The 23,258-nt window shown below is 28.9% G+C and overlaps 1 protein-coding gene across 2 annotated transcripts in view; it reads right to left on the bottom strand.

The window, feature by feature from the left end:
* Nucleotides 1–22,889, bottom strand: part of LOC132732219 (uncharacterized) — a 28,624-nt gene extending 5,735 nt beyond the window's left edge. The window contains exons 1-5 of one of the 2 annotated variants that reach the window (XM_060718611.1): nt 22,292–22,889; nt 3,371–3,400; nt 2,224–2,405; nt 1,354–1,531; nt 828–863 (exon numbers count right to left, since the gene is read on the bottom strand). In XM_060718611.1, the coding sequence (XP_060574594.1) occupies nt 828–863; nt 1,354–1,531; nt 2,224–2,405; nt 3,371–3,400; nt 22,292–22,358 (493 nt within the window). In that variant the 5' untranslated portion in view covers nt 22,359–22,889. Of the gene's footprint in view, nt 1–827; nt 864–1,353; nt 1,532–2,223; nt 2,406–3,370; nt 3,401–3,540; nt 3,652–22,291 lie in introns of those variants that run through there. The other variant, XM_060718612.1, reaches the window with a different exon arrangement.
* Nucleotides 22,890–23,258: the final 369 nt, after the last annotated feature.

The following is a 23,258-nucleotide window of genomic DNA, read 5'->3' as shown; positions in this document are numbered from 1 at the left end:
GAAGAAGAACTATAGCATATAATTAATACTATGGAGTAAAGAAAGAAATGAGGGTAATAACATAGCAAATGATCCAACATTTTACACTGAATTTCTCCTCCATAAATAGGAAATGAGTTATATAACAATTTAACAAATAAACATCTTTAAAAGCTGAAGAATTTTAGCGTATAGCGAACAGTTTTTTTTTAAAATAGATTCATTTTCTTTAAAACTGTACTAATTGCATGCAGAGCCATTGAAATAAGCATTCCGTGCTTAACAATTTCTTTAAAGAAATAACAATAATGTTTCTGTAAAAAGGAAAACAGACAAATTGCGAAAATGCAAGTAATTTAAATATACATTATAATAGCTAGTTTATTATACGATGACTTGTATTCTTATTAATGAAATACTGAGAAATATTGATGAAATTAACTGTTGTATTTTCAAGGTAAAAACAAATCACTGCAGTGAATCATGTTGTCCGTATTTTCACTGGTATCTTGCCGGACTATTTTCTTCTAAATTCATTCAGTACGAAAAATAAATGCGAAATCTTTCGAATTGTAAGATCAAAAAGAGAAAAAAATATAATAAACAGAAAATTCAAGTTTTTTTCCATACAAATTCAGGATTTATTTTATCTCATACGAAAATAATCATAGTTCGCCCGTGGCTTAAACGACTCGTAAATATTTATTTTTTAACCATTCGATGGAAATATATCCCTCATTTATAGAAAAAAATATCATGCTCTCAAATAAACAAACGGACTCTCACTAAACTTGAACAAATTCTTTGATGTGTTTTTTTCGATGCTGATTGAAACAGATAAAACTTACCTACAATTGGATTTGCTACATCTGTTATAGATGATCCTGAAATATAATCATAAACAGTGTTATACTATATCTACGAAGGGAAATAATGCGTCCGCGAAAATTTCACCATTTCTCCACACAGTCGTTCCCCTTCTTTCCATTTCGCCTAATAATTTAGCATGGTGTTCAAGACGAAAGATTCGACAGACAATGTAGTGATGTATGAATATTCCCAGCTTGCGATGTCGCTTCTGAACAAATATCATGAAAACATTCATTATAAGTGGAAATGCTGACGGGAAAGGAAAGAAATTTAAGGTACCTTGGACACATCACTCGAGATCTTTCTCATCCAATCTTTTGGACACCATAGAGACTTCCCCTGCCACCTAATGTCTTGTGTCATTTATTTTATATCAGACGAATAAAATCAACACGAGTTTCCTCCAGTATCGATGTCACGAACCTACCCTGTTAGCAACTAAAAGAAGTAAGTAATACCAGACGAGCATGATGATACAAACGACATCTTCTCTACATGACTTACCTACATAAGTTGATGAAATATGGCCAGTAAATCCGGAAGTGCTGGTTATACCATCACTATAAAATTGCACACGTAACCAGCTTGCTGACGCGGTAACTAAATGATTCGTTAATGACGTACAGTTGCCTGTCGAGTTTGACCGCGAGTCTAATATACCCTCTGTGTCACTGTTGCTAATCTGAAATTTTAGAATTTCGTAACCATTCATTATATTTATATCACAGTCTAAGTCACTGTTTGAAATTGAAAATCGCAGGAATTTAATTATAATCATGAGGAAGCTAGTATTATAGGTAAAATATCTAAATACATGAATGTCAACGCAGAAAAATGAATGCTGATAAATAGTAAGGTATTAAAACCATAAAGCTACTATGAATAAGTATTCACATATTCGGAGATGTGCTTCACATTTCAAGTAATTCTTAATTTTACAAACAAAAACTACATGTACCATTATTATGACTTATGATTATAATGTACAGTGTTATTCCTAACCATGTTGTTGTTGACATTTCTATCGTAAGGTTTTGTTGTTGTTGTTTTTTTTAATTAATAAACAATTTATTTTGAATACATTGCTTATTTTATTATACTTCGATAACAGTAAAATATGAGCCGTGTCACGACAAAACCAACATAATGGGTTTGCGACCAGCATGGATCCAGACCAGCCTGCGCATCCGCGCAGTCTGATCAGGATCCAAGCTGTTCGCTATCAGTTTCTTTACTTGTTATAGGGTCTGTAAGCGAACAGCATGGATCCTGATCAGACTGCGCGGATGCGCAGGCTGGTCTGGATCCATGCTGGTCGCATACCCATTATGTTGGTTTTGTCGTGACACGGCTCATTATTATCTCGATATTTACAATGATATAATCCCCACATCGTCCGTAATTATAGTCTCCCTCATATGACGTAATGTTCAGAGACAGTTGACTTCCGGTGTCAGTTTCTATCCACCACAAACAATGAAGGTATGTTCCATATGGGCTGCCGGATGATAAAGTTCTTGTATCGCCGCTACCTATCTTTATGTATGATCCGCAAGCTGTAGAATTAAATAGACAAATTTATTTGATGAAAATATGAAATATTGAGAAATATTGATGAAATAAAATGCGTATTTTCATTTTCTGTATTTTCACTGTAAAAAAAAATATTTTTCACTGAAATGGAACGTATTCTCCGTATTTTCATTGGTGTCTTGCATGGCTACTTTCTTCTTAATTAAGTCAATACAAAAAATTAAAGTAAAAGTCTTAAGAATTGTTAGTTCAAAGAAGAGTAAAAGTATATAATAAACAGAAAATTCAAGTTCTTTTCTATAAATACGGGATTTATTTTCATTTTTTGATCCGAAAGTATCTTATTTCACTCATGGCTCCCGCCACTCGTGAAATATTTATTTTCATACCACTCGATGAAAATCAATGTTGTATTTATAGGAAAAACTTAAATATCCTCTATGCATAATATTTTGACAGAGTGTAGGTATAGCTGACCCCAAAAGTAACAAAAGTAATCAAATGTGAATACTTTTCCGTAACTATGCTTTTATTTTATTTGTAGTTTGAGTAAAATGCACTTTACTATTTAATATGTAAAGTTACAGGGCAAGAACCCCCCCCCCCCCCCCCCCCCAATAGTATAAAGGAAGCGTTCCCATATTCACCATTGTTTATCTTCCAGGGTCCATTTAACTAGTTGGTTCCCGTTATTTATTTTCCATTGTTTTTATATATACAGTATTGTTCATTTTAAAAGATAGGATACTGCAGAAGAGATCTAGCTATGGATAATTTTGCAATATAACACAATTCTTAAATCTTCCTAAAACTGGCTTGCATTTCGTTCTGTATCCTGTTAGATCTAGTAATAAAAATTTTATGTCATGAAATCAAAGGTAAGATATTCATAATTGTTTTTTTTGTTAAAACGTGAAAATATGATGTACACAATCAACTTTGTAAGTAAAATATTATTATAGCAAATTTGAAAAGGAAAAATACTCACCCTCTGACGTTCTTATTATTGCCATTATAACTGAAAAAAATATAAAAGAGGATATTAATATCAAGATGTTCATGAAATATGAATCTATGTCTATGAGACTATGCTTTTTTATACTGATCAAAAAACCTAGGACAAGAAAAAATGATAACATAATCTTCGTTATTCCTCACCATGAATGATTAAAAGATAAACGTCCATATCACTGTTCCGGTGAATAAATGCGCATTTCGGAACACTGATGTCGGTAATACTGTAATTGAAAAAAATATTTTCTTTATTATGACGTCATAAACCTACGCGTGAAGTAGCGCGGGCAAAATCAATATTTTATTGTGGTTACGTTTAAATTGTCTTCGTCAACACAGTCAGCAGTATTTTTATTGCTTTAATGCGCAATGATGCCAAAATATTTTTAAATAAAACAAAACCTGTATAAATTACAACAACAACAACAACAACATTTCTAGGATTGTTAGGTGATAGTTGTATCCTTAAAATGAATGATAAAGACCTTTAAATTGCAGGGAGAGACTATAACGGTAAGCAACTTAAAAGCCTAAAAGATATGAAAAAAAAAAGATAATCAGAATATTTTTTTAGTTCTTTTTTTATTTTAGAATGTATTTTGATGATATTTTGTAATGAAATTGTCCATCATTTAACTATTCTAGCTTTATACGTTTGTCAAAGGTATGGCATTTTAATTACTTTGTCCTGAAACAGCTTATAGTAATTATATATTGGGTATCATAATACATATATCTGATTGTCTTAAAACCAGGTCAGGCTTCATGAATATTATACCTCATACAAATATCTAAGGGTAATCAGACCACTTTAATCTTGTTTAATCTTTAAACCTTTTATTTTTCAAACCTTGGCAATATCTGTATAAATAGAGACATACACTTTAAAGAGACTTGCATCTGAATGTGTTTTTAATAACCAACTGAAATATAAATTAATTTAAGTAATTTGTTGACAGGTTTTCCATTCAAATCAGTAATAAACATGTAAAGAAGAGATTAAGTTAAAAAAGCAAATAAAGCTAAAATAACAATAGAATTATCCTGTATTTAAAGCTTAAGAACTCTTCAGTTATTATTACGACCAATACATCTAGCTTTTCACCTTTAGCATTGTTTAAAATTTCTGTCTCAACTTTCTTTCTTTTTTTTAAATTTCTATGTTAATTTATCGTCATCATGAAAGAAAATGATATAAAAAATACATGTATTTGTGACATTAAATAAAATATGAATTCGCAACACATTGTTGAAAAAGGGAGGGAAAAATGCAAACACTTTACATTCTTTATCATTGTAATGAGGACAAAATATTGTTTAGCCAGGCTTTTACTGGAGATATAAAAAAAATATACAGGAATTATCTTGACCCAAAGAAATTCTCTTTTTTTACTGTGGAAAGATAACATTCTTGTCCTGTCACATCACGCACATGATTCTTGACTTATCAAAATATTTTATTTTAACTTACTGTATACTTTCACATTTTCTATTGATATTATTGTTTTCATTTTTACAATGAATACATTGTATATCTATTTGCGTTGTTCATAATGCACATTATAATGTACTACGTGAAAATCTTCAATTATATCTGCTCTACTCTGTTTTGAAAATGAATTTAGTTTTGTGAATACGTATTTTGAATGAGTGTGCAACTTTTTGTATTGTATATTATAACATGCGAATGCAGAATACAGAATAAAGAAAAGACGAAAAACATGTGTATATCTATCTTTTTATGACGTTAATGAATACAGATTGAATGCAAATTTGGCACCATTTTTCGGGTGCATGACATATCGATATGATTCATTATGCTACAACTTTGGCATCAAATACAAACGTCCATTATTGTGCAGGATGAAATGTACTGATTTAAAACAAAAGACTCACAGGTACATACGTTCGCGTGTATTATGTGTGCATGCCGTGGTTCGGTAAAACCTTTTTGTCTTTTTCGTTGACGTCCTTATAATTATTATTTAATTGTCATTTGCCCTAGAAAAACAGAGCTTTATGGCGACCGAATTAAATGATTATCCATTTAATGTCGTATGTAGTTCGTTATAGTTAAACTACCATTTAAATGGTAACTATATATCTATATATATTGAATGATATTAAATAAAGTTGATCACATTATGAAATAAGAAGAAAATGATATAGAAATGATGTACAATATATAGCATGTATATTATGACATCTCTAAATATACGGAAGGGTGAGTATTCAAATTATAACCAAATTGAATTACTAATTACCTTATTACCTTTCTCCGTAATTATACATACAACTTGCCTAGAAGCGAGTCTGTCCATGTTATGAAAAAGAATTTTTTGTTATTGTTGTTTTTTGTGGCTTTTTTTATTGTAGTTGTTGGTGTAAATTGGAAGAGAGGGGGACAAACATTGTATATCTTAAGTGTAAGCTTTAAGCTCTAAATTCAATTATCTTATGACATGCATATCTTTAAAAGCATATGGTTTGACATCTGTATATCTAAAAGCATATATAGAACTATGAGTAATACTGAATGAAAATAAAATTATATCTATGAATAAAAACGTAGAAATCTTTATAATTAAATTCATAGTTTTATATGGTCTGAATAATTTAATGTTTTGACAATATATTGAAATCAATAAGCTATTGAAGAATTGCCATAACAAAGAAAAACATTTCATTTGTAATTTTCATGGAACTTTTTTAAATAAGGTTGAAAATAATGTCAATGTGACAGGATAACAAACCTCTGCGTAAACTCTACTCATTGATAAAAATAACTTCATATTTATTTTCCATATATGATTATATTAAATTTATAATGTATGCTTGTTGATGTACATATTCTGAAGGTGTTCCTCCATGTACAATTATGAAATTTAACATTGTATGTTTAATCAAGCTTATAAAATAAAGAATCGATAGATGAAAGTATGTTTACAGTATAAAACCTTGTTCATGACAACTTGAAGGAAAGCATAATGGATTTTGGCTGATTAAAAAAGGAACACTGTCAATATAACATTGTTCTGAACATTTGCCAATAAAGTCTTAGAACATTTGTTTCAGTCTGATTAGGGTCATGCATAAATCATGTCATACACGACTGGGTACATCCTAGTATTGTGCGACATTCATTTTACATTCTCTTTATATATTTATACATTTACAAGGTTCAAAGATATGTCGATTGGTACATGTGATTTGATTATTGTCTTTACTAGGGAATAATGAATAATTCAGATCTAACTCTGTGAACGTTTTATTGCAAAATGACAGACTTTAATCAATATGCCAAGAGCGATGTCAAACTAGAAGTCTGAAAACATCCCATTGTGTAACAAGGTGACAACAATACAAATACAGTGAGATTGGTTTACACTTAAGATTGACAAGTTTTGTTACTTATTATACTGAATTATAGAGCAACTACTGCGAAACATACAATTAATAAATAATAGTGCCACTAACAAACTGTATACCCTAAAATGACTTCATATTGTCATGGAAAAACCATTGAAAATACCCCAAAGATTTCTGGAACGTGGAGATCCCTGCAGGGCAGTTAAAACAAATACAAAGAAATGTACTTGATTGAAAGTCTTGCACGCATGATAATAAAAATATATACCAAAAGTCAGAGGAATCATGAACATATTAGATTACGTTGTGGTCATAATTTTACACAAAACAACAACAAAAAACAAACAAACAAAAAAAAAACACACACAAAAACGTTTTTCATTTAATCCCTATAAGGGGTCTCCCTAAACAACAATGGAAGCAAAAGTAAAATATGCACTCGGATGTTCTAAATTCTTAATTTCACCATTTCATGTTAAAATGTTAGGCCGGTGAGAGGGAGCGTGAACAGAAGCCTCTACAATACAACACTGTGAGACAAGGACTTTGGTTGTTTCTGAGAGGCACCAATAATCTGAGAGGTATTGGTGCATGGAGGTTAAATTTATTGTGAAGTTTTACTTTTGGGGAAACTGTAGTTTTATATAGGTATGAAGTGTTTGCCATGCAAAGGTTGAAATGTAATTACTCCAGTATATCCGAATAGCCAAAATTGAATATTTAACTTCAAAGTAAAAATAACGTTAGATCTATAAGTAGTCTATTACATTGAAACGATTGCGTGACGTCATTATTCTCTAAAATCTATAAATTGCAATATTACATGGTAAGTTTTATTTGTACGTTAATTAAAAATAGAAATTAAACGATTGGTGCCCTGCTATTATTCAAATATTTGTTTGATTAAACCATTTGACAAGTTTATTCCTTGCATTTCCCCCAGTCACTCTGTACAACTATACTAAATAAAAATGTGCATGTTAACAAAACCAAACACAACTAGAGTGTGCAGATATCATTCTTCATATTTTTGCTTCACAGTAAGAGGGTTTTTCTAAGAATATGTCATATAAATGTAGTCTATTTCTTGAGTTTATGAACACTCTACATATACGTTGCAAAACGTTTCCACGGTTAATGTGACATTTTTAAATTCAAACATAAGAAAAAAATAATCCTTGATTAACAACATTTGGAAGGCAAACGTTGTTTTACCAAATGATGTAATTCATAACGTCCGGTATTGTTTAAACTAAATCATTAATAGAAAAACCTAAAATCTCTTTTTGCCAATGATTGCATAGGATTCGAAATATTTGCTTTGTCATGAGTGTAATTTAAACATAAATGTAGTTTTACTTCAAGATAATACAACCATCTTTGTGTTTCCTATCTTTTTTACCTATGAATATACTCAAAAATATTCCAAAATAATGCCTTATAGTAAATCTTGTTAAACCATTTGAAAATATATATTGACATTAAATTCAATTCAACTTATTTAATTGAAAATGTGCACCTACATACTGTCATGATGGGCATGTAGACATTCACTTGAACAAGGCGTTGGTCTGTGTTATTCAAATAGATAAGTAAATAATCTTTCACATATACCCTTTCATTTTAACTTGTAATAATTTAATGGTTATCTTACTTCAAATCTGATAAAAACCTGATGTATTGCGTCAAGTTTTCAACTTTATAATGTAATTTATGAATGCCATCAAAACATGCATTAAATATAGCTTTTATATAATGTATATATCGATAAAACATTATGCATATAAGACTTTCCATTCAGTAATGTTTGAATAAGTTGCAATCGAATAAGTTAGTTTGCTTAGTATAATTGTTTAATTGATTATTTTTCATTGAACTTCTTTTTTATTTAGAATAAAGAACATATTCACTTCTTTATACCTGAACCACGACGTCTAGCGCCAATTGTGACTCACTATTCTGTTAACAAACAATTAAACTTTCTTTTACCTTTATTGTTTAATTGTTTATCTGTCTATTTGCTTTCCAGTAATAGCTTTTCATTCTATCTAATTTACATTAAGGGTAATTTATTATATAATAATTGATTGAATTTACAGCCGTTTATTAAATTTCTTTCATGCAGTCTTCCATGGAAGCATGTGATAAATTAAAGGGAAACAAAATTAAGTTAGTTATTTGTATAGATTCGTTCTTTACCGCCTTCATAATGGATACAATTTGTTTACAAAGGGTGGTATTATCCAGTTTTGTAATCAATGTTTAACATTTTAACTTCGCTTTTAGTTACCAGCTTCAATAATATAAATATTATAACTCCCACATATACTAAAATCGTTTGGTTAAGATTATTGTAATCTAAGTTTCTTTTTGTATATTGGCATGTGTAATTCAGTAAGTACAACCAATGATCCCCGATGGAAATAAGCCTTTGGGCTTTCATAGGCAACCTTTGGGCTTTCATAGGCAACTTAAGATTTTACACACTATACAATAACATATGATGATGTTTTTTTTTCTTTCTCTTTTTACCCAATGTATTTGAAGTATTTACAATATTTATTTTCATTAGAGTCTCATCAATATACACAATTAAAATACATTAAAAGATACAGTATGAATGCACATTGGCAATTTATACGATTTACAAACGATTAAAAAGTTGAATTACTATTTACACATGAAAATCTAAAAAACAATAAATAGTGTTAATTAGAACCCGATTAACATTCCTAATGCTCTAACAGCAGACAGAGCAACAGTTGTGGCAGTAGTAGAATAATCAAGATGTTCGGTCAATACAAGACCAAGATATATTTATGCCGGCTCGCCACGGCGAGCCGGTATTACGTTAGGATTTTACTGAGAAACAACCTAAAACTCCGAATCCATCCGAAAATTTAATCGAAGCTTGGCTTCCAGCTTTCTATAAAAATTTATCTATCAGGGCTAGGATCCAAAATTATTTAGCCAATCAAATTTAATCTTACATAGCGTCAAAAAACCTTCAATTTTCACGCCATATTTAAAAAGCAGCAAGTATTGTTTTGAGCGCAAAGATATTATGATGATTAAAAATGTTTGTTTTCATGAATTCTTTTCAATAAATCATATCAACACTGACTTTTGATTTAGCGATTTCACCTGTTCCTCTGTAGTAAGTTTTCGTTTGGTTAATTAACATAAGTGTACACCTGGTTCTGTGCATTTTTTTCTTTTTCCCTTTTTCCGGTCATTTTACCCTTTCTGGTATTTAGTGTATGTATTTACTGGCCGGGATCCGGGACACCCGGACTGGCCGGGATCCGGGATCGTATAAGATATAGAGGAAAAACTTATAAACTATATTTGTGTTGATTATTGTCGTAATGAAAGTCCATTAAACGTTAAGTTTTTTTATTGTATGTAATGAACGTTAAATTAATTAAACTTTGGATATAAATATATTTAGAGCTATTTATCAACAAACTTAAAAATCACAATACTTATAATTATATGCCTAATTATTTGGAAAAATCAAAGACTACATTCTTGAATTGGTCAAATCCCGGGATCCCTATATGTTTTAATAGGATCCTGGCTTATCTGAAAAGCATCTAAGACTGGTTAGTTCCCGGGATCCCTATATTTTTAATAGGATCCCGGCTTTTCTGGATGAATTAATTGACAACTTGTGTTTACTTTAGGACTTAAATTGTGTCTGTCACTCATTCCAATACTAAATATCATATTACAACTTAACTTCGTATAAAGAGACATCTTTATGAATTCTACATATCTAACATTTATTTGGTCTGACAAGGTCAAAAGGCCATATAGTAAATGTGCATAGACATAGGGACTTCATTCTATCTGTTTACATGCATCTTCATATATACTCATATTCCTCTTTGTTAAACTGAGTGAAACTGGCTTCCATAACTTTATGTCACTTTTATTTTGATGTTCGCTGAAGTCACTTCAGCTAACAGAACTGTCATTTTTACATTTAAACGCACCCCTGGAAAAAAAATTACGAAGCGAGTCGATACTAGCTTTTTTAAAAGCTAACCTTGTACTGTCTAACATAGTTTAAAGTTGCATCTCCTGTATTATTACATATTCTGTACAAGTTAAAGATGCGGTACAATGTAGCTGTACACTTTTTTTCTATTATATTTCAAAGCAAGCTTTCACAAGTACGAAAATCTATGATAGTTAATCATTGTATAAGCAAATGTAAGTTACAGTTTTTTATATATTTATATGGAACCTTGGTTTGATCAACAGCAATTGAACTATCTTATTTTATTCTTTTCTATGTACTCCAAAACTTGTACCATTGTGTGTATGTGGAATAAAAATAAAATCGGCGACTGATTTCTAGATATCAGAAGGAATTTGTTTTCTTTTCTTTTTTAATTTCTCTGCTTAAATTGAAATTAAATTTCAAAATAATATCATTTTGGAAACAGTTAATAAATAATTATCTACTACACAAAGTTTTCAATCTCCATCGTTTCCAGGAGTTAAACCCCTCTCTATCAAGGAGTTTCAGTTTATTTTCATAAATCACATATTTATCTTCTTATCTTGCACTATGTAATAGCGACCTTTTTGTGCTAACTGTAAACTTTTGACAAGGTTGTTACACTAATCGCTACAATTTTATATGCTTTAAGTTGAATGTCTAATGTTTCATTACAAATCGTAGATTAGTAAATACATATATATTCATAATTTCAATTGATTGACAGTCAATCACTGTGTTTTTATACAACACAACTCTGTACTCCTATTGTATCTTAAGAAATAAAAGTATTTTCAATTTTCATTTACTTTTTATTTAAAGTTCAGTAAGCAAAAACAATCCTGACTATTGCTGATTGAAAAGTTTTTTCTTAAATCTTTAAAAGAAGTTAAAAAAATATCATGACCTTCTTTTTGTGCTGATTCAAAATATTCTAAAATTTTGTCTCGGTCAAAAATGTTATCACTTCAACAATATGCTCGTTAAAAACTTATCATATGTTATTGAAAAGATCAAAAGAGTACACAGATGACGCTTTTAAAAGTTGTCCGTTGGTGATGAGGCATTTTTGTTGTTTGATTTATATTTCTTTTTGTGTGAAAGAAGACCTTTATAATTTTCTTTGTCTATAATGGTTGCTACCATATTCAGACTGAAAACGTTTTATTTTGAGGTCTGTTAAATATGCAATAATCAAAGACCAACACGTAAATTGATGGCAATAAAAATCCTCGAACATTTACGAAATGCTATATATTTTCCTTTGTCGTTCCACAGTGCACACGTTAAGCTTTCATGAATAATATATACAAAGTTGGAATTTTCTACAAAGGGATCATTAAATAAACATTACAGCTAAATGTTAAGGATAATTTATTCTTCTACTATGTGAGTAGGTTCACGGTATTATTTTGATCATTTCCCTGGATAAGGATCATATTATGCGAAAAAATTAAATGGTGGGTGGGTTTCAACATAGCTTTGGTAAGCCTATTCGTATAACAATGATAAATATTATAATTGAATCATTGCGTTGTTACAAAATACGAGCAGTGTTCCCCTTTACATGATATATATACGTAATAGACATATTAATGCTCCAATACAACATTGTTATATAATAAGTTAACTACATGTATATTGTTGCTGTTTTTCTTTATAACATCATCACATACTAAAAATAATTGTCGCAAACATGATTGCATCTTACACATTTAAATATTATCAGTAAAAGACCTTACGTTGACAAAAAGGTCAATTGTTATACCTTTTAGTTAATGTCTTGTTATGGTAAATAAAATGATAGTTATCATTAACTTACATACTTAAGAATAATATCATAAGATAGTGTTCTCGTTGTGACACATTTTAATGAAATAGAGATAATGGAATCCCCTAAAATACGCACAAAAAGTCAAATTCAAACACAATCGGTTTGATTGAGCTAGTGCATGGACGGTACTGCTATTCACAAGCTACCAACCACGGTCCCTAGTGCCGGCCTATGCGAAACAATTAATCAGAAATGGTGAAATTTTGAATTAAAAAAAACCATCCGCAGATGTGTTAATTGGTGTAACATTCGCAGATGATATGTATGTATGTATATTACATACTGAGATATATTTAATAAAACTTGAAAAAAGAAAAGATTTGACCTTATAGGACTAAAGGATAAACACCCTAGGTAATAGTAGCAGTCTAATGCAAAACAAGTAAATAAATATTTAAAAACAGCAATAATGGATTTATTTATGTAATCCCCGACTTCATAGACTTACATAAAGATTAAGTTATGCGTTTTCAATGTGTCGAATTAACACGAAAGAGAGTGAATTTGTTATATAAGTTAATTATCATCTCTAAATGCTTTTATTTATAACTTTTTCAAATAAAGATTTCTTTTACATTATTTTTCATGACAATTTAGACTTAGGTAAATATAACAGTTTCTTTAAGTTTAATCCCGAATAAATCAAGTCAAGTCAGTTAATTTTGATCCTAAACTATCTTCATGAACATTGGACTAAACAACCTTACAGAATGTTAATTTTCAAATTTGCAAAAGTCTGTGAGAGTATGATTAAATCACTAGATTCGTCTAAAAGTGCAAATGACTTATGACTTTTTGCTTCCTAAAATAAATTTTCACAACAAGTGTTTTCTCCTGCCATAACTAGCTATCTAAACAACAATTCTTTATAATGAAATAAGCAATATCCTGTTGTATGCTTTACCTGAGAGAGTGTGATAGTTTAGTTTACAAATATTTGTTTTCAATTTCAACAGTATGATATCATAGCACGTCAGAGCATATTAAATATTTGGTTAGTTTCTTTGTAACATTCAATGTGTTCAATACAGACACTGTGTAACCTAACCAAACAATAATCTTTCTGTAAGAGGGACAGGGAGAGTGACGACATGATCATTTGCCAAAAAAACTGAAATTTTGGAAATTTGAATTTCTAACGGAAGCACTTTTCCAGAATATGAACACTCAGGTTTTTACAATTATCTGAAATTGTATCAGCACAAGAAAAACGTCAATGTCTCGTTTAACTTTTGAATAGTTATGACTATACTGTTTTGATTGTTAGTATTCAGCCATATGAAGGCCACGAGAGATCCTTTGAAATAATATTTATCCAAATATCAGGACTATTGAAATATAATTGGTCTTTGTTGGTCAGTTAAAAATATATGCAAATACGAAATTTCCAGACTGCCAGGAAGCATGTTCATTATAATATAACTAGTTATATAAATTATCAGTACAAAACACAAAACATTATAATATGCCCATCTATATCAATTATCAGTACAAAACACAACACATTATCATATGCCATCAATACAAAACGCATAACATGGAAAAGCGGGGGGACATATTATCATATGCATCCATTCTATATTTCCATTTCTTTGATTAGATAGGCAGAAATTTCCTAATCTGGTTATGATGAAATTAAAAGTATTTCAATCAAAGGACAATGTGACAATTATAATTCATGATGACCTATTTTATAACAATTGTTTAATGTGACATTTGTATTTTGTAAGTTGTGAGATCCTATGATTACTGATGTATAAAGAGTTCGGGAAAATATAAAATACTGTTAATCAAGTTTACAAGAAATCGGTAAAATTGAAATCCCATTTTTCAGTCAAGAACTTAAACTTGAAATAAATCTTTTCAAAACTAATTCTATCGATAAATCAACACTATTTGAATATGTATTTTTTTTTTTTTGAAAAATCAATGTACAGGTGTTGAGTTGAAGTATATTTTCCATTTATTGTACTATCAAATATGTTCAATAGATAAGCAATTCTATGTCTATGTCTTTGTTATTTGATGATAAAATATTTAATTTGATGAAACAACCATTGATTTTATATTTGTTTAAATGAATTGAATTTATATTAAGTAATGACTACATTTTCTGAAGGACACTCACACTTTTTACAACATAATGAAAAGGGTTCTTAAATGTAGAATAAATGTTTAATCAATACAAATGCGCTTTAAAAGTAATAGATATGTAATATTGTAAAATTTAAAGTGAAGTGACACAGGGATAAAAATAGATAAAAAGCGTTATTGGGAAAGGAAAAGATAAGAATACAATGAATAAGATTGTATTTATATGTAAAATATCAGAGTCTTGTTAAGAGCTTTAACAAATGGATGTAAAAAAGTGGAGTCAAAAACTAAAATGTTCATGTTCATCAGATTCTAAACTATATTTTAAAATAAATGTTCTAATATTGTCATTTTTACACTTTTGGTAATAAAAGTTTTGTAAATTGTATACGTATCGTAAATAAGTTTTATCCACCACGGGAACATGGCAATTAAAATGTCTTTTGTTTTTGACTTGCCGGCTGTTCTTTTACAGAAAACAATTCGAGACATTTGAATAAAAGACTGTTTCGGTCAATATAGATATAATTAAAGCGCGTCATAATTATAAGATCTTGGCTCTAATATCATGCAATTATTTTGCTAACTTTAACGAGTTTTTGATAAGACTGACCAAATACGTTACCTAACCCTTTTCAGAATTATGACGTAAAAGTAATCTGATTGTATTTCTTTTTTCTATTTATTACATACTTAGTTTATCTATTCAAGTTTATTTGAAAAATAGATTATTGTCAAAATGTAATCCAAAGATTCAATGCAAATACCCCATATTCAATATTTAACATAACTACGGGCAATATGTCAGGTTTGTAGACTATACAATAAAATGTGATGTTAATATTGCATTTATAATACAATTAAAAAATAATATCATCAATATGGTGTGATATAATCAGCCAAAAGTTCCTATACTAAACAACAGGCAAGAACTACATCGTTTTGACACATTGTTGTATAACATAAGACTGGTATGGGCAGTATATTTGTTGTCAAATATTTGATTTTCAAAGGAAAAATCATAAGATAAAGACTCGTCTACAATGTTTTGTCTTAAGTGCATAGAACAAATAGAATAGTTGCAAAATATATGGCCACAGTTTTTTGCAATAATTATTGATTTATTCATAATATATAAAAATAACGTTCATATGTATTGTAAATTAAAGAAACATGTGAAATTTGGATATGATTTTTTTAATAATTTGAACTAAGACTTGTTTATAGATACTAACTCAAAATTAAGATCAATTGCCAGGAATGGAATGCATAATATGTAAGCCAACCTATTGATATATATAAATATTATTCAAAACAGAGTAAATTTATGAAAAAACATTTATACTGTCTTAAATTGAAAATTTATTAGTAAACATGAATAAATGTATAGATTGAAAAAACAATGTAATATCAATTTTCATTTAAAATATGAATTTGTATGGATTAAGACTTTTAAATAATACTTACATAAAAGTATTGTCGAAACTAGCTGAATTATGTAATGTTATGTAAAGTATCAAAAATGCATTACATGTTGAAGCAGATATCTTATTTTTAACTTATTTTCAATAGAAACGAAAAATTTAGCAAAAAATAAATATTTGTAATTGCCTAAGTATAAATTAAATTTTGATGTCAGTTATGATTCTAGCTAAACACCATATTAAGAAATCACAATGAGAAGATTGTTAACAATTCTATTGTATGAACTAGTTTTGAGACTAAAAAATGATATCAAGTTTTAATAAATATGTTTTATTGGATTGTTCGAACCTTAAAACTCTTATGTAAATTTCAAACAAAATAATATAATACACACATTAAATTAATCAAGATTTTGTTCATTTCTGCATCATGATTTACTTTAACTGTATTTTGATTATGAATTCAAATGTAAAATATGTTTGATCTATTTTGTATGTTTGTATATTTGGAAGTTTGTATATTTGAATAAATTTGAACTTGAAACTTTGAATCAAAAATCTATTTAAAATGTACTAATTGTATCCCAAATATTGTATTCAAATAAAAAAAATGCTCAATATATTAATGATCTAAACTTAGAATTGTTTCAATTAATGTGGTACATTTATGAATCTGGTACTTAGATAGTATTACATGCAAATAAAATATCATTGACTATGATTTTACGAAATGTTTTATCAATCATTGTATGTACAAACTTAACTTACATGATGATAGAATTAAAATATAGTAGTAATTCATAACCAGTATTACGTTTGAACAAAATATTTATGACATTTCAATTCAATTGTATAAAATGTACACTATTTGAATTAACGGTGAGTTATGTTAGATAGACCATTTTGTTCTGGTGCAAAAAGTTCATTCAATGTAATATCGATTATAGATTATGAACTTGTTAAAATAACAAAAAATGCAAATATAAGATGTTTATCAGATCAAAGCATAACAACGTGTTGAGACTCGTCTGTATGATTGAACTGTATTTTGATTAAAAATGAAAAACTTTGAAATTATTTTTCATAGATGTGCCTCGAAGAGATATAGATTGATATAAAATCATTTGATTCATTGATGTGTTTTAATTTGAGCTTAATATGATCTATACAGAAAATCATACGCTCACGACAACACAAATGTTGCACAGCAATCACCCTGCCATCGCCATCTGACAGGATCCAGCTGTTCGCTTACAATCTATAACAATAATGTATGATACAACACATGTCTGATAATGCGTCGTAGGCTGGTCTGGATCCATGCTTGTCGCAAACCCATTATGTTGGTTTTGTCGTGACGCGGCTCAAATAAAGTTGTTATATAATGTGTAATTGTATACATGACTCTATAAATTAAGTTGTTGCAAGATTTTTGTAAAGAGTTTAGTTTCTGCTAAGTTTTGTTTGAACCAACCAAACTTTTAGCATACATATTATCAATTGACAGGATCATAAGTTTGGTATATTTCTGGTCTTTTTGGGATCATGATTTACTTAAGTTTCGTGTTGAAGATCGTATACGGTTTAAGTCGGTATTTGGTAACACCAGGGATGTTGCACTTTAAATATCTGCATTGAACCAATTTAATCAACCAAAATCTCCAATTTTCTCCAATTTAATTTACGTTTTCATTGATTAGGAGGGCTTTCTCCTTTTCCCAAATTCTCAAAATGATTTTCACACTATTTATTTACCAGATGTATACATTAAGTAGTGGTTTCACTTGTAACACTACAAAAGTATGTTAGAGGAAATGATTACTTTTACCTGCCTTTTGAAAATGAATTGGTATAGTAATGTTTACATTTTTACTTAACTTGGTAAAATAACACTTCTTTTGAATCGTACAATGTTTAATATGGCAATATTGTAAGTGGAATTATAACAAGGTATAAACTTGAAATTAGAAGTCTATCCTAAAATGTTTTTCAATTTCAATACGGTCAAAGAATATATATTTTTCCAAAACTGAGTCACGTATTTTAGAAATAATAATAATCGTCTACTAAACTACATATTATTAGAGTGGTTTAAATAAATCGCAGGTATAATATATAGCGTACAAGAAGAGGTTAAATAGTAAGGTTTATCTTTTGTTTTTTGAAACGAAGCGTATATCAATAATATTCAAATTACACATTCAAAAGTATCATATTAAGTAATTGTCTGATCTTGATACATGTTTATGTGGTTACACGAATACCTTAATTGTCTCCGTTAATCAATAAGATAATATAACAACATTGTTAATTTAATGGGAAACAGTAAACAATATATATTCAATTCAATTTATAACAAGACAATGTGTCTGCTCGACATACAATTAAGTTACTTATTTATGGGTTAAAGGGTTATCTAATCATTGAATACTGCCAGCTGTTCTTTTGCAGAAAACAATTCGAGACGTTTGAATAAAAGACTGTTTCGATCAATATAGATATAATTTAAGCGCGTCATTATTATAAGCTCTTAGTACGTATATCAGCATGAACCTTATTTATTATTGAAACATTTTAAACTTAAATTTTGAGTTGGCATTCAATTAGAGATAATTAAGTCGTCATAAAACTACATTTTGTTGCTAATGCCTCGGAAATGGCATAAACTTGTTTTTGTTTGTTTGCCTACCCGCACATTCTTAAGTAATGGATATGTTCACCAAATAATAGAAAGTTAATGACATTATTTCGTTCATTTCTATTTTAAACATTTTCTAAGTTGAACATAAAAAGGCTTTATTCGAGTCCGCCCTGGAACTAACCAGTACTGGTGTAATATAAGGACACATGGCCGTAGCCCGATTAGGTCTGGAACCCAAAATCCCTTGGATTAGGCACGTTGACCACGATTACTCAAACCAAAATAAAATAGATTGAGTTTTGTGGAATATATCAACGAATATCGAACATATACATATATTCCTCAAAGTTTATATATTTCTATCAGGTTTTTTTTTGGAAAAAGGTAATAACAATGAATTCTTTTTCTGTGTTTTTGTACATCTATGAAAATAATTTCCTGACATTTTAACACTTTGTTTTAATATATTGATACATGTAGCATTGAAAGCTTTTATTAGAATTCTATTGATCAAAATTATCTTTACCAAATCATATTTATTCCCTTAAACAACAAACTGTCAACTTATATCTTCTTTTTGTAAGTCTTTTGTTTAAAAGTTATAGCATTAATATGTTTCATTAGACTTATCAACGACTTTTTTGAAATGGTTTAAGTTAAATGACAATAATTCGAACGTTAAATATGTTTTGAAATATGTTTACAAAGTCATTATTACTGTAAAAGCCAACCTTTGGTCAAACCAATGAATTATACATTTTTGATACTAAGTTTTGAAATGAAATAAGCTTAATGATTTATAGAATTGTAAGTAACTAAAATCGGAAATGTGTCAAGCCAAGGTAAAGGAAAAGTGTGATATTACACATGTTTATAATTTCAAACCATTAAACTGATCAGGTGTATACACTGTTAAGCAACTTGAAAAATGTGAAGGTCAATAAAAATCCATTTAAATAGCAAATAAAAACACACACTTAAAACCAATTTAATGTACATTTATATATATAGTAGATTTCACTGATACCGTGAAGTTTTAAAGTACACCTTTTTATTACAATAGCGTAAAGGTTAGGGAATAAAATGGCCAATATGGTGTATTATATATTTAGAGTATCATCACTATTAAGATTATTTTTATATGTATATAATACAGATTCACTTGTTCGGTGTCGATGCATAGTAAATTAAGTATACAGAACATGACATAAGAAATGTTTCATTTTCAATATGCATGTATATAGAGTTTATAAATGAATTCTGATAGTATAGTCAATCTAATAAGAGTGAAATTTTTAATATTTTTCTAATCATTTATATATGTTAATATCCATTTGTGTTCGGATATGTTATATAAACACAATGGGAATGATATATCTCTGATATCAACTCTCGTTATAATTTTCTTATATCTATAAATAATAGAATGAAAATACATCACATATGTATACAAACATGCATGTATTGTCTTAACATAACATGTATTTATTTCAATATTAATATTTTGAGCTATTATTTGATATCATTTGACTGTACTTTATTTTGTTTTATGTAGAATAATACTTATATTCGTTTAGTTATCTTTCACTTGTATACATTTTTCTTTAATACTTTAATTGCTTATCACATCTTAGATGACTTTCTGAAACTCTTATACAAGATTTATAATTATGATACATGTACGTATTTTGGTGTAGACAGCGGTTTGTAAATGTATAAGGAGACAAGTTACATTCACTTATTTAAGTTGATATATACTAATACCTTTTTCGTGCTCGATAAACAATAAAATGGCACTGCATTATTCTAAATATATAAAATCAATAATGAGGGATTAAGATTTAAATTTAAAAAGTCCCACTCCCCAATTAAACTCGAACTTAATAAGTTCAACAAGTAATTTAATTTCACCACTAATGTACCCACTTTAGAACATGTTCCTCGACAGCTATTTAAATAGTATTGTTATGTATCCCTATATCTTTGCTGAAAATGATAGTCATAAAAAGTATATAATTTTATTGACAGGTTGACAATGCGCGCAATATGAATAGAATAGATATACGATATAATTGTTTAACTTTTTGTATATCAAATTTCATTAAAGTACAAAGGTATTAAAGATCATTTAATATGATACCAAGTGGGTTTCTATTCTATCATAGAATTGTGTTATCTAACCTGTAAAAGGAAAAAAATAGAATGTTTGGTCAGGCGGGCCGTTAAAATTTTAAGTTTACTTTAATCTCTATAAAATTATGACATTGTAAATACGTATTTTATTAACAATAACTTACGTGACATAAAAGTATTAATTAACTGCTTAGACACACAAAACTGCAAATGTGTTTTTGACAAGTTTGTTTTTGTCAAAATCAAATCATTCGGTGTAAGATTACGTCGATCCCTTGCTTATTATTGAAAAAAAGATTTAACAGCAATTACATTATTGTTGTAACTATCACTTATTATTATGTAATGTTTATCATACTATTTATTTATTTAAGTCTCATTCATGTACATACAAATTCTAAAATGCATAAGCATACATAATAACACAAATAGTACAACACCATTCAGACATTGATTTATAAGACACTTATAATACATTGTAATATCAGAGCACAAAATATTATACTTATTATAACACATATCCTGTTATAAATAATAGCTATCTACACAGTTAATACATCATAAATAAATGAAAAGAAATATAGCTATTTTCATGGTAAAATCCAGGTTTCGGTCGCAATTTTTTAAATTCTTAATTGACTTTAAAAAAAACCCAAAAAACAAAAACACGTAGATCAGGTTAATTGGCATGTAGGTTACAGAGGAACGCGTTCCTCAACCCTATGGTCCATAGACGGTGAAGCGAAGAATTTTTTTCGAGCATTGTAACATTTTTCAATATATATGAATTAATTTGGGAATGAGATACGCATTATTATATCAATTATACCTGTATGTAGTTTGATTTCATGAATGATATATATGCCGCGCCACGACAAAACCAACATAATGGGTTTGCGACCAATGTTCGCTTAAAAACCCTATAACAAGTAGAGAAACTGATAGCGAACAGCATGGATCCTGATCAGACTGCGCGGATGCGCAGGATGGTCTGGATCCATGCTGGTCGCAAACCCATTATGTTGGTTTTGTCGTGGCACGGCTCAATAATATTATTACATTATTATTATATTATTACATTTTTTGTTTCCGACAATAAATTATTTTGTTCATTTATTTATCTATTTATCTTTTTAATTTCTTTCTTTGTTTTGTTGTTTATAAATTTTAGTAATGACAATGATAACAACGTTTGATTATTTTTGTATACCACGTTTCAAGTTTCGTTTACAAGGTATGATTATGACAGTAATCCATCTTTTTACTTAAGTACTATTGTACCTTACTTATACAACACATGTTGTATATGTAAAGTGATGTTTGTTGTTGTTGTTGTTTGATATATTTTGATAAAAAAAACTATAAATGGAAATAAATATCCAGTAACTTACCTGTGTACAGGAAAATGTTTTTGAGAATGAAACATTTACAATGGAGAGACTGTTGAATATTCCACATATTATTTTCACCGAAATAATATCTCAATTAGGAATAAAACATCACACAATGTCGTCATATTTACCACACAATTTTTATACCATTTTACATGGTTTTACTTCTGTTTCAAAGAGCTCGTTTAATTCATAATTAATTAGGTAACTATAAAAGATATATCGCGAAATCTAATTATTTGTACTTCTAATTCCTTCTTTATCTGAGTCGATCACAGCAAAATTTAACACTTGTTTATCTCAACATGTTATATCAAATACAAAAATAAGCTTTCATCCATGCTGTAAATGCCGAATTTTCTATGCGAATCCTTCAAAGTAAATAATTTTACAATGAAATAAATCAATCAATAGGCGGTATTATATTTCGAATACTAAACTTCGTCTTCCAATGTTTAGGTCATTGAAGCACGGCGTGTGTTTTAATGTAACTATTGGCGTTAAATAGTATTGTTACAGTGTAATAGGAAATCTTTTGAAATTTAGATAAGCTTCAACGTTTATGTTAAGATATATCCACATTTAAACCTATCCAAAATATGTATTACATTAAGGTCAATAGATCGGACAATTATATGTTTAATAAATGGACAATCAGACTTTATACATGCAATCTGATAAGCGTTTTAAGCAATCCAAAGCATGTTTTCGTGTTAACAAAAGGACAGTGATATATTCAAACCGGATCTTTGTAAAATATCTAACCGGAACAAATCCAAGTCAAACTTCAAAATTATTTATTACCATATCATTTAAATCTTATATATAAATATTCCATAAACAATTATCAAAATGCTATCTAATATTTCATTACAGGCTTCCAGATTGTAGCAGGTATCTTAATATGGAATCCATAGAGAAAAAACACTCTTAATATTCACAAGGACACGAGCTCAAAAAAACGTCA

Source organism: Ruditapes philippinarum, unplaced genomic scaffold (genome assembly GCF_026571515.1).
Source record: "Ruditapes philippinarum isolate M1 unplaced genomic scaffold, ASM2657151v2 ctg4145_1_1_1_1, whole genome shotgun sequence".
Classification (NCBI taxonomy): Eukaryota; Metazoa; Mollusca; class Bivalvia; order Venerida; family Veneridae; genus Ruditapes; species Ruditapes philippinarum.
The sequence above is the reverse complement of the archived record's forward strand: the minus strand, read 5'-3'. Positions and strand labels throughout refer to the sequence as shown.